The sequence below is a fragment of the Geotrypetes seraphini genome, chromosome 17, assembly GCF_902459505.1.
Source record: "Geotrypetes seraphini chromosome 17, aGeoSer1.1, whole genome shotgun sequence".
Lineage (NCBI taxonomy): Eukaryota > Metazoa > Chordata > Amphibia > Gymnophiona > Dermophiidae > Geotrypetes > Geotrypetes seraphini.
In genome coordinates, this window is record NC_047100.1 from 38,313,516 (window position 1) to 38,327,064 (window position 13,549).

The 13,549-nt window shown below is 45.0% G+C and overlaps 1 protein-coding gene across 1 annotated transcript in view; it reads right to left on the minus strand.

Annotated features, from left to right (window-relative positions):
* The window catches only part of DUSP7 (dual specificity phosphatase 7), a 51,958-nt gene extending 41,235 nt beyond the window's left edge, over positions 1 to 10,723 (minus strand). The window contains exons 1-2 of the mRNA XM_033926480.1: positions 9,730 to 10,723; positions 6,034 to 6,462 (exon numbers count right to left, since the gene is read on the minus strand). Of these exons, the coding sequence (XP_033782371.1) occupies positions 6,034 to 6,462; positions 9,730 to 10,141 (841 nt within the window). The 5' untranslated portion in view covers positions 10,142 to 10,723. The remainder of the gene's footprint in view (positions 1 to 6,033; positions 6,463 to 9,729) is intronic.
* Between the last annotated feature and the right edge of the window lie 2,826 nt (positions 10,724 to 13,549).

Sequence of the window (13,549 nt, forward strand, 5' to 3'; positions counted from 1 at the left end):
TTCCTTTATGAAAAGGGATTATTTTATCCTTCTGCGGGATCAACTTATCCCTCTCAAAGCTTCTCAGATGTTGCACACAATTACATCTGACCTAGTCACATATTTTAAAAGTTGGTTTCTCACGATTAGTGGACAAGGTAATCCTCCATTTCCTGACATCAAAGTAAGTACAGATACCACAAGCAATAATGTGTTGAGTGTTTTAAAAAGAGGAAGGCAGGAAACCCTCCAAACCAAAAATACCAAAGAAAAAAAAAATTAACCTCACAAGCAAGTCATAAACAGGGTGTGAGCTGAAATCAAGATACCATGCATTCGAGCTTGAACTAGTACTGTGCCTGCTTTTGAAAGCAATCTAGGTTAAAATGACCCAATTACATGTTCTAAGACAGGGATCTCAAAGTCCCTCCTCGAGGGCCGCAATCCATTCGGGTTTTCAGGATTTCCCCAATGAATATGCAGGAGATCTATTAGCATATCATGAAAGCAGTGCATGCAAATAGATCTCCTGCATATTCATTGGGGAAATCCTGAAAACCTGACTGGATTGTGGCCCTCGGGGAGGGACTTTGAGATCCCTGCTCTAAGATAATATCAAGGGTTACATCTACAAGGATCTCTCAATCCCATCACAAATGCATGTCCTGAAGGGGGAAGTCTGTGGCTGCATGCTTAGGAATGGAAGGGAACGGATATGTGCCATCAGAACACCCAGCAGCATCAATGATGAGCAAAATTTCCAGGATCTGGCAAGAAGTAGGGGGGAAGCTGAAGAATACAGAGACCCATTGTTTAATACCATCTAGATGTTCCATGCTTTATAGGGCCTGGATGACTATTGGCAACAATTGTATTAAACTATGAAATGATAAAATCCCTTTAGCTGTTTTTCTGGCCCATTAGCTCCTCTTTTTCTTCTGTATCTCATAGAAACTAGTACTGAGATCCTTGCACAGTGAGACATCATTCCATTGGCATACCAGACAGTCAATTTTGGGTGGGCCTGAGCCCAAAGTGGGTGGGCAGAAAATTATCTCTGTCCCTACCCTCCATCCCCATTTTCAGTCTGGTAGATATTTCTCCCCTTCCCCGTTAACAATCCAGCATCTCAGCACCCCTTTCCCCACTCCCCCTGTTTGTACCTTTTAAAAACTTCCTTTCCAGAGGTTGTCAGCAGCAAGTGGCGACTTGAATAAGCTGTTCACACCAGCCCCTAAGCCTTTCCTCTGATGCGGTCCCAACTACGTAGAAACAGAAAATTGCATCAAAGGGAAGGCTCTGGGGCTGGTGTGAATAGCTAATGCAAGTCATTGTTTGCTGTCAACAACCTCAAAGTAAATATTTTTAGAATATACTCCCCAAAATATACACTTGGGGGGGGGGCAGGTTGAGAAACCAGAAAAGATGCTGGATTGCCAGCTGAGGAGAGAGATAGAGATACAATGAGTGGGGCTTGTGGATTCCCACCAATCATATCATGGATGCAAAGTTGCTTGGTGGACCTGTGCCTATGCCACTGTTTCATCCACAGGTAGCTAAGAGCTTTTCCTTTATTCAAAAATTGTTCCCTACCACTGCTACAGCCTGTTCAAAACCAACAATGGGACTGGAGCCGGATTAATACACCAGAGGTCCTGCCAAACTTGGTGGCCCAGAAGTTATCACTCTTGTTGACAAGAGTGTTGGAAGTCAGGACTACAGGGCCTGTTAAAACAACCTTTGCAAGATCCACAACCAAAGCAGAATATGGAAGACATGGTCCAGAAAAGGACAACACCATGTCACTGGGTTTTGACAGATGGTTACAGCAATAAGCTAAGAACCAGGGAAGCCCCGTTCAAGTCACTTAACCTGCCATTAGCTCAGGTCCAAAATTACAATTACAAACCCTCCAGGGACAGACCACACTTGCTATACTTGAATGTAACTCACCTTGAGCTACAGCTTAAAAAAAAAAAAGATATGAACTAAATCCAAAGTCAATATTTGAAAAATCTGTTGTGTGTGATGGTGGTGAAGGTCTAAGGGGTGATGACGTGGTTAAAAATTTAGATTCCAAAGACATAGGTTTAAATGAGGTCCTACCTCTAGACAAAACACGATGAACAGATCGTGATATTTTGGTTTTCAGCAGTGAATAGCTGCTAAAGCATGTCTGATGTTCTCACACTGCCTCAGTGCAAAGGGCTAATTAGACTCAATTTGTTCCTCTGAAGCTTAGAGCCACCTCCAGATCTGCTTGTGATTATGGAAAATTAAATAAAATGACTCACAAAATGATATCATGATATAATATATATTAGCTTTCTACCTTCTGCACAGATGCAATTTTGCATGTTGTAAACATTCAACTGACTGGGAAAATGTGTTTACTGAGACAGTTACTCTGCAGTGTCTTTCCAGAAGTTAGCTATGCATGATCCTACAAAGAACCATGCCTAAATTCTCTTGTGCACAACCCAAAAGGGGGCATGTCCCTACGCGGGTCATGGGCATTCCCAAAAGTTATATATAGTGTTACATAAGAATAGACATAGTGGATCAGACCAATGGTCCATCTAGCCTAGCATACAATCTTCCCATGAACGACTACTTTGGAAAATTGCGAGCCATGGAATCGAGGGTAAAATACTCACGTGGATTAAAAAATGGCTGGAGCATAGGAAACAGAGTGTGGGGGTAAATGGACAATACTAGGACTGGAAGAGCGTCACCAGTGGGGTGCTGCAGGGCTTGGTGCTTGGACCTGTGCTCTTCAACATCTTTATGAACGACCTGGACATTGGTACGATGAGTGAGGTGATTAAATTTGCGGACGATACGAAGTTATTCAGAGTAGTAAAGACACAGGGGGACCGCGAAGATCTGCAACGTGACATAATCAAGCTTCAGAAATGGACATCGACATGGCAAATGAGGTTCAACGTGGATAAGTGTAAAGTGATGCATGTCGGTAACAAAAATCTCATGCACAAATACAGGATGTCTGGGGCGGTACTTGGAGAGACCTCCCAGGAAAGAGACTTGGGAGTTCTGATCGACAAGTCGATGAAGCCATCCACGCAATGTGTGGCGGCGGCGAAAAGAATGCTAGGAATGATAATAAGGGTATCACGAACAGATCGGAGAAGGTTATCATGCTGCTATACCGGGCTATGGTGCGCCCTCACCTGGAATACTGCATCCAGCACTGGTCGCCGTACATGAAGGACACGGTACTACTCAAAAGGGACCAGAGAAGAGCGACTAAAATGGTTAAGGGGCTGGAGGAGTTTCTGTACAGTGAGAGATTAGAGAAACTGGGCCTCTTCTCCCTTGAAAAGAGGATGTTGAGGGGACATGATTGAAACATTAAAGATAATGAAGGAAGTAGACTTAGTAGATAGACAGGTTGTTCACCCTCTCCAAAGTAGGGAGAATGAGAGGGCACTCTCTGAAGTTGAAAGGGGATAGATTCTGTACAAACGTAAGGAAGTTCTTCTTCATCCAGAGAGTGGGAGAAAACTGGAACGCTTTTCCGGAGTCTGTTATAGGGGAAAACACCCTCCAGGGATTCAAGACAAAGTTGGACAAGTTCTTGCTAAACTGTAACGTACGCAGTTGAGGCTGGACTCATTCGGAGCACTGGTCTTTGACCTAAGGGCCGCCGGGTGAGCGGACTGCTGGGCACAATGGACCACTGGTCTGACCCAGCAGCGGCCTTTTTTATTGGAATTTTATAATTTTATAAAGGTATAATACAGCCACCACAATCTCGTATCACTGGGATACATCACAGCAGAAAATCACAACAGCAGCGGCAATTCTTATGTTCTATCTTTGGTTGTTACTTGATGAAAATCAGCTTGGCCAGCTAAGTCTGAGGTGGCGAACTTTGCCGCAGATATTCAATGCCAGGAGTAAGACAATGTCCCACCATGATCACCAATGACTGCAGGAGGTAGCCGGACTGCCTCTTGCAGTCTTAATATCGGTCCCTATATGGACTATCCAGGCTGTTCTTGCATATCATCTACTCTCTCTTCCTTTGCTTTAGAGATCATATGCTTGTCCCAGGCGATGGAAATTTCATGCTTTGGTAAACCCAGTGCTATTATAAGGCACCGTCTCTTAAAAGATACATTTAAACCAAAATTTACATTTCCAGTAGTATGCAACACACATAAGATATGTATAGGTCAGACCAGCTAGTGTCCTAAAACTGGATCCTGTCCCCAAACACTAACACATGTGTAATTTTTTTTTTCATGCTTTTGTCAGTTATCAGTAGTCAAATTGACTGCTAAAATGAGAAGGCTGCAGGATAAACGTAAGGGAGTTTAAAACAGAACCAGCCCGATGGCTCGGTGGCAATCCTAGGTTTGACGCCCAAGTCAAGTAATGTGGCTTCAGGTCCCAAGATGGATGAAAAGAAATATAAAATAAGAGAATAAAATCCAGGTACTTGCTAACAGACTCATGATGCTAGATCCTAGACCTATTTCCCACTTACTGGTAACCTAGTACCACAGAAAGGAGGTGTTATCAGACCCGTGGCCCCTTTACTTCCAGCCCCAGAATAAATAAAGGAAAGCCTAGTTAACAAAACACAAGCATTATCTAGATGAGATCCATATTTGCTGGCGTATAGGACAACTTTTTTTCCCCTCAAAATAAACTTAAAATAAGGGTGCATCTTACACGCCGATAATCTGCACCTTGTCTGTCCTACCTCCTCTGCTGCTGGAATCCCTGGTGGTCCAGAGTGCAGTGGGAAGGAGCAAGCTTTCCGTGCTCCTGCCCTGCTGGTATCCCGGTCGGTGGTGGCTACCGTGAGATTGGGTTTCTTCAGCCTCTGAGCAGCACCGATTCAACGTAGCCACCACTGACAGCGGGGCAGGAGCGCAGAAAGCTTGCTCCTACCCGCTGCACCACCAGGGATTCCAGCAGCAGAGGAGGTAGGGCAGACAGACAGGGCAGGGAGAGGGTACAGAGTGGAAAGGCTGGGAGGGAAGGGGGCTTTGATCAGTGCCTGGCAGGGAGGGGGCACTGTACAGGTGAATAAGTATTTTTTCTGAAAAAATTGTTTTGTCTTACCCGCAGGAGCATCCTATACACCGGCAAATATAGTAACTGCAGGTGTCATCTATACCAGTGGTTCCCACAACTGGGAGGGGGAGGGCGGCGGTCACACAATCAGGACCACTCTTTCATATTCTAGATTTCCACTGTGATCTATGCTCAGGACAGACAGTCCGCATGGGGCCTGTGAGCCAGTGACCATTCACAGGAAAGTGGGGAATCTTAATAACTTATCTGTGGACCTTAATTACCAATGATTTTAGTATCACAGACTTTAGCTATATTCAAATAGTTAAACCCACTGCGAAAAAAAAAAAAATAAATCTAACCAAAAGTCAGTACTATATATGAAATACCAAATGAACAAGAAGATTTTGTTACAACCTTATAAAGACTCTGTAGAGTCTTTTGGGCTTTGTTTTTGTACAAAAACCTGCTTTTTGATAACGTTAGAAGAACAAAAATACACATCCCTAAGAGTCCTGTTTTAATGTGTCAAAAAATACCAAAACCTTCATATATAATGGAAAACAATTTTTGTTCATGCTGTCTTGAGTTTACCATCAAGAAAAACCCAGAAAACAAGAATATCCTCTAGCCCAGGGGTGTCCAATGTCGGTCCTCGAGGGCCGCAATCCAGTCGGGTTTTCAGGATTTCCCCAATGAATATGCATGAGATCTATTAGCATTCAATGAAAGCAGTGCATGCAAATAGACCTCATGTATATTCATTGGGGAAATCCTGAAAATCCGACTGGACTGCGGCCCTCGAGGACATTGGACACCCCTGCTCTAGTCCATGTCTCTAAGCAACAAATTTGCAGAGACAGAATTTTACAATAGCTAAACTCAATGATGTTTTAAGTAATGCACTAAATTATATTTTAAAAACGGTCATGAACTGTTCAGTATAAACAAGCTTGAAAAAAATAAATCAACAGCAGCAAGAAATACTCTACACCCAATACCTACCAATGAAAGTAATGGCCTCCGGAAAGAATTGTGAAAGATTTTGGCTCCAGTGATCAGAGATGGGAATCTGCTTATATTTGAACTCTCCGTCGTGCTCAAACATGTTTGGCAGGTTGGGGGTCACATTTAGGATGTATTTAATACCGTACTTGCCCAGCACATCCAAGTTAGTGGAATCTTTGGCACAGCCCAGATACAAGTAGGGTAGAATCTGGACAGGAAAGGCAGGCTGGTTGTTGGGAATCGGGCTCCCTTCTGATTCGGTGGCGCTGCTTGGTTCCCTGTCAGATTCTCCATCGGAACAATCCGAGCTTATCCGGAGCCCTCCGAGCCCAAGAACAGAAGCAGGAGGAGAGCTACTTGGGCATGAGCAATCGAGGTTGGTCTCGCAATGTTCAGGGTACTCGCTTTGAAACTTGTTAAAGCCACCTAAAAACAAAAGACAGAAAAATCATCAGTCTATTCTGTTATTTGACTGTCAACTTTGCTCTGATGTTTTAAAGACTGTTCATAAGTTAATGTTTTGGCCAGGTCTACCCGATAAAGCAAATGTGTCCAATCCCTGTACAAAAGTAAAAACGGAAAATTCAGGATTCTTAATCCACAAGTGCAATGTGCAGTGTTCTTTATCTTCCCCCAACATATGACATTCAGAATGATTAAGTAAAAAGAAATGGCTTTGTTCATTAAGATATCTCTCCCCCTCTCAACATTATAGCCTAGGGAGGGAGGGGGGGAATCCAGGCACATATCGTATTGCAGTGGGTTTGCCTTTACGGATCCCACACTGATGGCATGCCTGGGTAATTATGAATAATAACATGGGAGGAGGGGAGTGATATAAAGGCATTCAAATTTTCCAAACTAAAATAAATATGATCAACGTTGTTTGTACAACACACAAAACCAGCTGTAAGAATGCACAAGTCTGTAAGCATAAAATTCCAGCTATGTATTTTTCACCCTGTTGTATCTCGGCTGGAAAAAAATAAACACCTCCCTACAAATAATCAGTTTAAGAAAGAAATTCCTTGGGGTGGAGGCTGTGCTGGCAAGCAGAGAGAGGCCCAAGGCTGCCCCTTCCCTCCATTCATGAAAACAGGCCTTGCTTTTTCTTAAAGACAACCCAGTGTGGCCATTTTGGAATTTTAATTTGGAAACAGTTTATGGTGGCTGCTCCTAGCATCCCTCCATGTCTGGCCTAGAAATCACCCCCCCCCCCCAACGGAAACGATAAATAAAGCTGACTTTTTCGACTACAGTACACATACAATAGGATTACTTATCCCCGATGTTTTTACAGGTTTGATGAAAATGGAATCAAAACACAAAGCTCGAGTGAAATGTGGAAAGTAACCCCTCCCTCCTAATTCACTGTCTTCTAGCATAACTTTCCACAATCTTGCTGCAGACAACACTCGGGGAATCCTTGCTTAACTTTATTCGGAAAAGCAACCGAGCTGCAGCCTCTCTGTGCAATTAGGGTGACAAGTTTTGTTTCTGTCTGGGGACTTGGCACACCAAACAGCAAATAAAACAATAAATTCCACCCATGTTCGAGAAAGCATGCAAGAAAAAAAGAAAAGTGCAACCGTGGACAATGGTTACAAAAAGGCAAGCCAGAGGGCTGCATTTTTGGAAACGACCCGCTCGCTCTCCCGAGACGCGATGCTGGAATTTCCCCAGCAGCGTCTGGCAGCCCGTTTCAGCCGCAGCCCGCAGAGTCGGTGTTTTCCACGGGCACGCCGCTTTGGCAGGTCCTGGACCCGAGACTGGTGCGAGCACCTCAAATCCTCCGATGCTTTTTGTGGGGCTCATTGGGGTGATCAAAATGCACAAAGGAAAGCTTTTGCAGTGGGATAGCTGTTACAGCTGTAATGGGGGGTAAAAAGACGCTCCTATTAACATTGTTTTCCCAAAACATACATATATAGGGCGATGTTTGTCAATAATCCAAACTACCAGTTAAGCATGAATTAGCAAGCCAAAGAACAAAAAGACAATAAGATTAACAGAAACGCGAGAGCTTAAGAACATACCTAGAGAAAAAAATAAAGTTAAAACATCAGAAAGCATTTTTTTTCCTTGTCATAGTTTAATTGCACTAATCTTTAAAACACTGTTCCCTCCAAAAAGACAAGACTCGACAAGTCAAGGAAAGCAGTTGTTAAAAGTATTTTCCTGTCAGCTCTTCCCCCTGCTGGCGGGGAGCACAGCTTTCCGCCTCGGAAAAGTTTGCCTCCCACACAAGTCGTGCAGCCCGAGGCTCCCCCGAGGAGGAGGCGGCGATTAACCAGCCAGATCCCGTCTGCCTCCGCTGGAAGGAAACGTTGCAGGGGCTGCTCGTCTGCCCTACCAGCGGTGCAGCCCCCCCCCCCCAAGCTGCTGCCAAAACAGCTGGAGCTGCTGCTTGCGGTGTGCGGTTTCCAACTAAAGCCATCTTTCTGGGGGCGGGGAGGAAGAGGGAGGCCCAGTATCGAACTGGGGAAAAAAAGGAATCGTGGTAATATTTTCTGCAGTTCTGAGCTAAGAAACTTCATCCTAGAAGTTTTTTGTGTTTTTTTTTTTTTTTGGGGGGGGGGGAGGGGGTGCATAAAGTTACGTGGCTGGAGAAAATGACTCCATCGAACCAAAGCTTCTGAACGCTGAGATCTGGTTTCTAAAAATGATCTTTTTCTTTGAGAATGTGGAGATGGTTATTATTAAATATACTGTATATATTTTACTTTCTGATAAGAGTAGTCAGCGCAGTCACGAAAGAGAATCTTGAGTAAAGATATAGACTCGTTGATTGGTAAGATTTGATATAGAGTACCATATTTGAGTCCTTTTATTGTTTTTCTTTGAAAAATTCAATAAAAATATTGAACACAAAAATATACATTCCAAACCACTATACCCAACGAAGCCTCCCAATACACACAAAAAAACACCACCAGACATCTGGATCACTGGCAGAGGAGCTGTTGCGAGTGATTTTGTCTAAAAATCGCACGCAGAGGAGCCGTTGCGAGTGATTTTGTCTAAAAATCGCACCCAGAGGAGCCGTTGCGAGTGATTTTGTCTAAAAATCGCACCCAGAGGAGCCGTTGCGAGTGATTTTGTCTAAAAATCGCACCCAGAGGAGCCGTTGCAAGTGATTTTGTCTAAAAATTGCACCCAGAGGAGCCGTTGCGAGCATTTTGTCTAAAAATCGCACCCAGAGGAGCCATTGGCGTGATTTTTTTCCAAAATCGCACACAGAGGAGCCGTTGGAGTGATTTTTCCAAAAATCGTACACAGAGGAGCCGTTGGCGTGATTTTTTTCCAAAAATCGCACGCAGAGGAGCCATTGGCGTGATTTTTTTTTTCCAAAAATCGCACGCAGAGGAGCCATTGGTGTGATTTTTTTTCCAAAAATCGCACGCAAAGGAGCTGTTGGCGTGATTTTTTTCCAAAAATCGCACTTAGAGGAGCCATTTGGAGTGATTTTTTTTTTCCAAAAATCGCACGCAGAGGAGCCGTTGGCGTGATTTTTTTTCCAAAAATCGCACGCAAAGGAGCCGTTGGCGTGATTTTTTTCCAAAAATCGCACGCAGAGGAGCCATTGGAGTGATTTTTTTTTTCCAAAAATCGCACGCAGAGGAGCCCCTTCCCCCCCCCCCCCCCCCACGCACAAGCACCCAATTCGGACTCTTTTGCAGCCCGCCGACCCACCTTTCAGGTAATAGGCTTTGCAGCCGTCGTCCCGGAGCTTCTGCAGCAGCAGCCCGAGCACCGAGCTGGCCGCGCCGCTCTCCTGCCACTCGGCCGTGGCCTCGTCGTAGAGCAGCACCGTGTCGCTCCGGCAGCGCTTGACGAAGCGCTCCTTGTCCTCGTTGTTGGGGATGATGGAGCGGATGGGCAGGTTGCCCTTCTTGAGGCGCCGCAGCATGAGGCTGGGGATGGCCAGGTTGATGGCCGTCTCGATGTGCGACGACTCGAAGAGCTCGTGCGCGCGGCAGTCGAGGAGCAGCAGCAGGCGCGAGCCGCCGCCGCCGGCCTCCAGCTCCTCCTGCAGCCACTCGGCGCTCTTGCTCGGCATCGCGACAGCCATGGCCCGGGAGCTGCCCCAGATGTTGTTTTTCATGAGGATCGGGGTGGGGGGTGGGATCCCCCCAAAATGAAATCAAAATAGCAATACTGTTCCCGATAAAGAAAGTCCCCCAAATGCTTAGGGAATCGGAGCAGAGATACTTGTTAGCACCGAGAAAAGCTGCAAGATCCCGACGGGGGGAAGCGCTCGGACCGCGCTGCCCCGGACATGGCAACAATCCCTTGGAGGAAGGAGCCGGAGCAGCATCTGGCTTCGGCTCGCGGACGGCGCCAGGCTCAGGCAGCGCCCTCGCGCCTACAACTCGCCGTCGCTCTCGCGCGCCCAATTCCTCGCTGCCTCGGCTGCTTCAATTAAAAGCTGCTTTTTTTGCTGGCGTGTCGTCTGCCAGGGGGCGGGGCTAGGCTTAAAGCGGCCACTGGGCTCATTGAGAAAGAGCCTGTGGGCCCCACCCCGCTCCCAGGCTCGCCCTCGTTTTCGTGCCACAGGGGGGTGCTGAAAAGTTCTCAGCCCCAACCAAGAAGGCAGTGACTTGGACCCGCCTTGTTGGCAGTGCTAGCAGTTCATTTAGCAAACTATTACAAACACAACTATTTCTGCAAGCGTTTTTATTGCTGTAAAGAATGCCCATCATTTGGGATTCCCCGGGCTGACTTGGCACAGCCTGAGGAGCCGCCGGAAGTGCACAAATCAATGCTCGACGCGGGGCCCATATCCAAGAGACTGACTCATCACTTGCTCAGCTGAATCCAGTAGACAGGCAGACTCGAGAGCCAATCAGGGGGCAGGGTCTGCGATAGTCTATCAGGGAGGGCGGGGCGAGGGTTTGGAGCAAGAACAGCTCACTCTGCATGGGAGGGGAGGAGAGGCAAAAAGTGAGAAGAGAGAAGTTGGGGGGAACATGGGGAAACTGCCTCCAAATGGAGAATCCGCTTCCACCGAAGGGGTCCGTGTGTCAAGAAGGAAATATGTGAGATTATTGCCACCTAAATGCACATTCAAATAATGGGGCAAAGACCCTGCTAGCCCTCCCCGAAATTGGATTTAAATTCGAGTGGTATTGCGAAATGAAACTTCACCAAGTTGAAGGGGGTGAATTGGAAAAATCTCTTGAAATGGCTGCGGGGAGTATTGGGCTTAATGCAACAGAGCTGAAAACAAGGACATTCCCAAAGAAACTCCGGGAGCGTCTCGAAGGCCCCTGAGAATTGCGCGCGCGCGCTGAACATTTGCGCGCCAACTCAAGCTGAGCCCCAAAGCGCGAGCTGAAGTTTTCTACAGCTCCTAGCAAGGTAAGGTGAATTGGCTTTTACCCTTTTTTGCCATTTAAAGATAGGATTTTGCTTTCTAATCTTCACGGTATTGCGGTATATAAGCTGTTATTATTATTATTATTTAAGGAATACTGTATTACAAGTAGCAACAAAATTATGTTGAGCCAATTATGTTGAGAGCAATTATCTCTCATCTTATTGTCAACAACATTCTTGCTGTTGGATGAGTTTCTTTACCAGATTAAATTTACTTGAATGTTTGCCGAGTTTGGCCTGCATTACTATTCAGTTTTATAATGGTTTAATCTTTCTAGAGCTCACCTGATTTGTGTTAATTAAAATCTTTATCCTGCTGCTTCTGTTAAAAATCGTGATCTGGAAGTTTAGAGTGGTTTTGTTTTCTTCATTAACGTTATATCTGACCTATCAAATAGGTCTTTTGTTTTCTTGAATACTAGAACTTTCTTTTATGATTTAGAAAATAAGTGCAGGACAAACACGTGGTTTTTAGGATTAGTAAATTAGAAAGCAGTAATGGCCACAAAATGAAAGTGCCAAGGAGGGTTGGGTGGGGTCTAACTTCTCTCTGTTTTCTGTTGTTGCTTGATGATCAGTACATCAGGAGTATCAAAGTCCCTCCTCGAGTGCCATAATCCAGTCGGGTTTTCAGGATTTCCCCAATGAATATGCATGAGATTATTTGCATGCACTGCTTTCATTGTAAACTAATAGATCTCATGCATATTCACTGGGGAAATCCTGAAAACCCGACTGGATTATGGCACTCGAGGAGGGACTTTGACACCCCTGATGTACAGTAACTTTTATCAGAGCTGTGAAACTTGTGTTATTTGCCTCCCCCCCCCCCCATGAGTTCAGAGTTGATCATTATCAGTGAACTTGGATACTAGAAAAAAAAAAAGATTTTGTACTCTTTCTAGTTCTGACTCTCACCTCCTTCAGCTTTCTCTCTTCCTTGTCTGTTGCAATGTTCTGCAGCTTCTGTACCCAAGCACCACGTTTTAGGAGCATGGGCAACCTGGCTTCTGGGGGGTTTCAACTTACTTGTGGCGTCACTATCAGCTTAAAATGGACATACCCTCACGAGGGAGCATGACCTCTTAGAGATCTGTTTGTGGAATTCAGCACCTAGCCAGTGCTTGCATTGTATTGGGTCATAGAGCTTGTATAAAACTTTGAGTTGTCCTTTCATTTTGAAGTGAACCTTTTCAGTTTGGAGTTAATCACAACAAAGGTTTAATTTTGGGATTTATATTTCATCTCTGCTCAATTAGCTGATTACAGTAATTAATTTTCTTTACATTTTAATTTGCTGAATGGAAACGTTTAAGGTGATCCAGGAGCTATACAGTAGTGCTGCCTGATTCAGGGAAAAAATTTTTTCAATTCGGTCTATTGAACGGATTTTTTTATTCAATTCACTTTTCCTGCTCAATCAGGTGTTTTCCTTTTTTTATGGCCTGGTGGTTTTATTTTTGTAGCCTCTTCACCCCCTCATCCCATTCCCGACCCCCCCCTTTGCCCTCTCCAACTCCACACCAGTGCTGTGATGTAAACAAAACAAAAAAGACACTTCCTCTCTCTGATAGATCCTAGCTCATGCTTACTAACTGCCTCTTTCTTACCCTTCTCTTTTTTACTTTTCAGCTACCTATAAAATTTCCATCTTCTTGATGAAGTTACAAAGAAATACTTTTAAAACCAATAGGAGGAAATTTTTTTCACTCAAAGAATAGTTAAGATCTAGAACGCATTGCCAGAGGATGTGGTAAGAGCGGTTAATGTAGCTGTTTGTAAGAAAGATTTGCACAAGTTCCTGGAGGAAAAGTCCTTAGTCTGTTATTGAGAAAGACATGGGGGAAACCACTGCTTGCGCTGGATCGGTAGCATGGAATATTGCTACTCTTTCGGTTTTTGGCCAGGTATTAGTGACCTGGATTGGCCACCGTGAGAACAGGCTACTGGGCTTGATGGACCAATGGTCTGACCCAGTAAGGCTATTCTTATGACTCCCGCTTCAGCCTGACTTTTTCTTAAGTGCCAGCAAACAAATTGAACCCATGCTTCAAAACCGGAAGTTAAGTCATGAGGGAGGAGAAGGGAAGCCGGCACGGAGCATGAGTTCAATTCGCTATAGGCTAAGATGGGA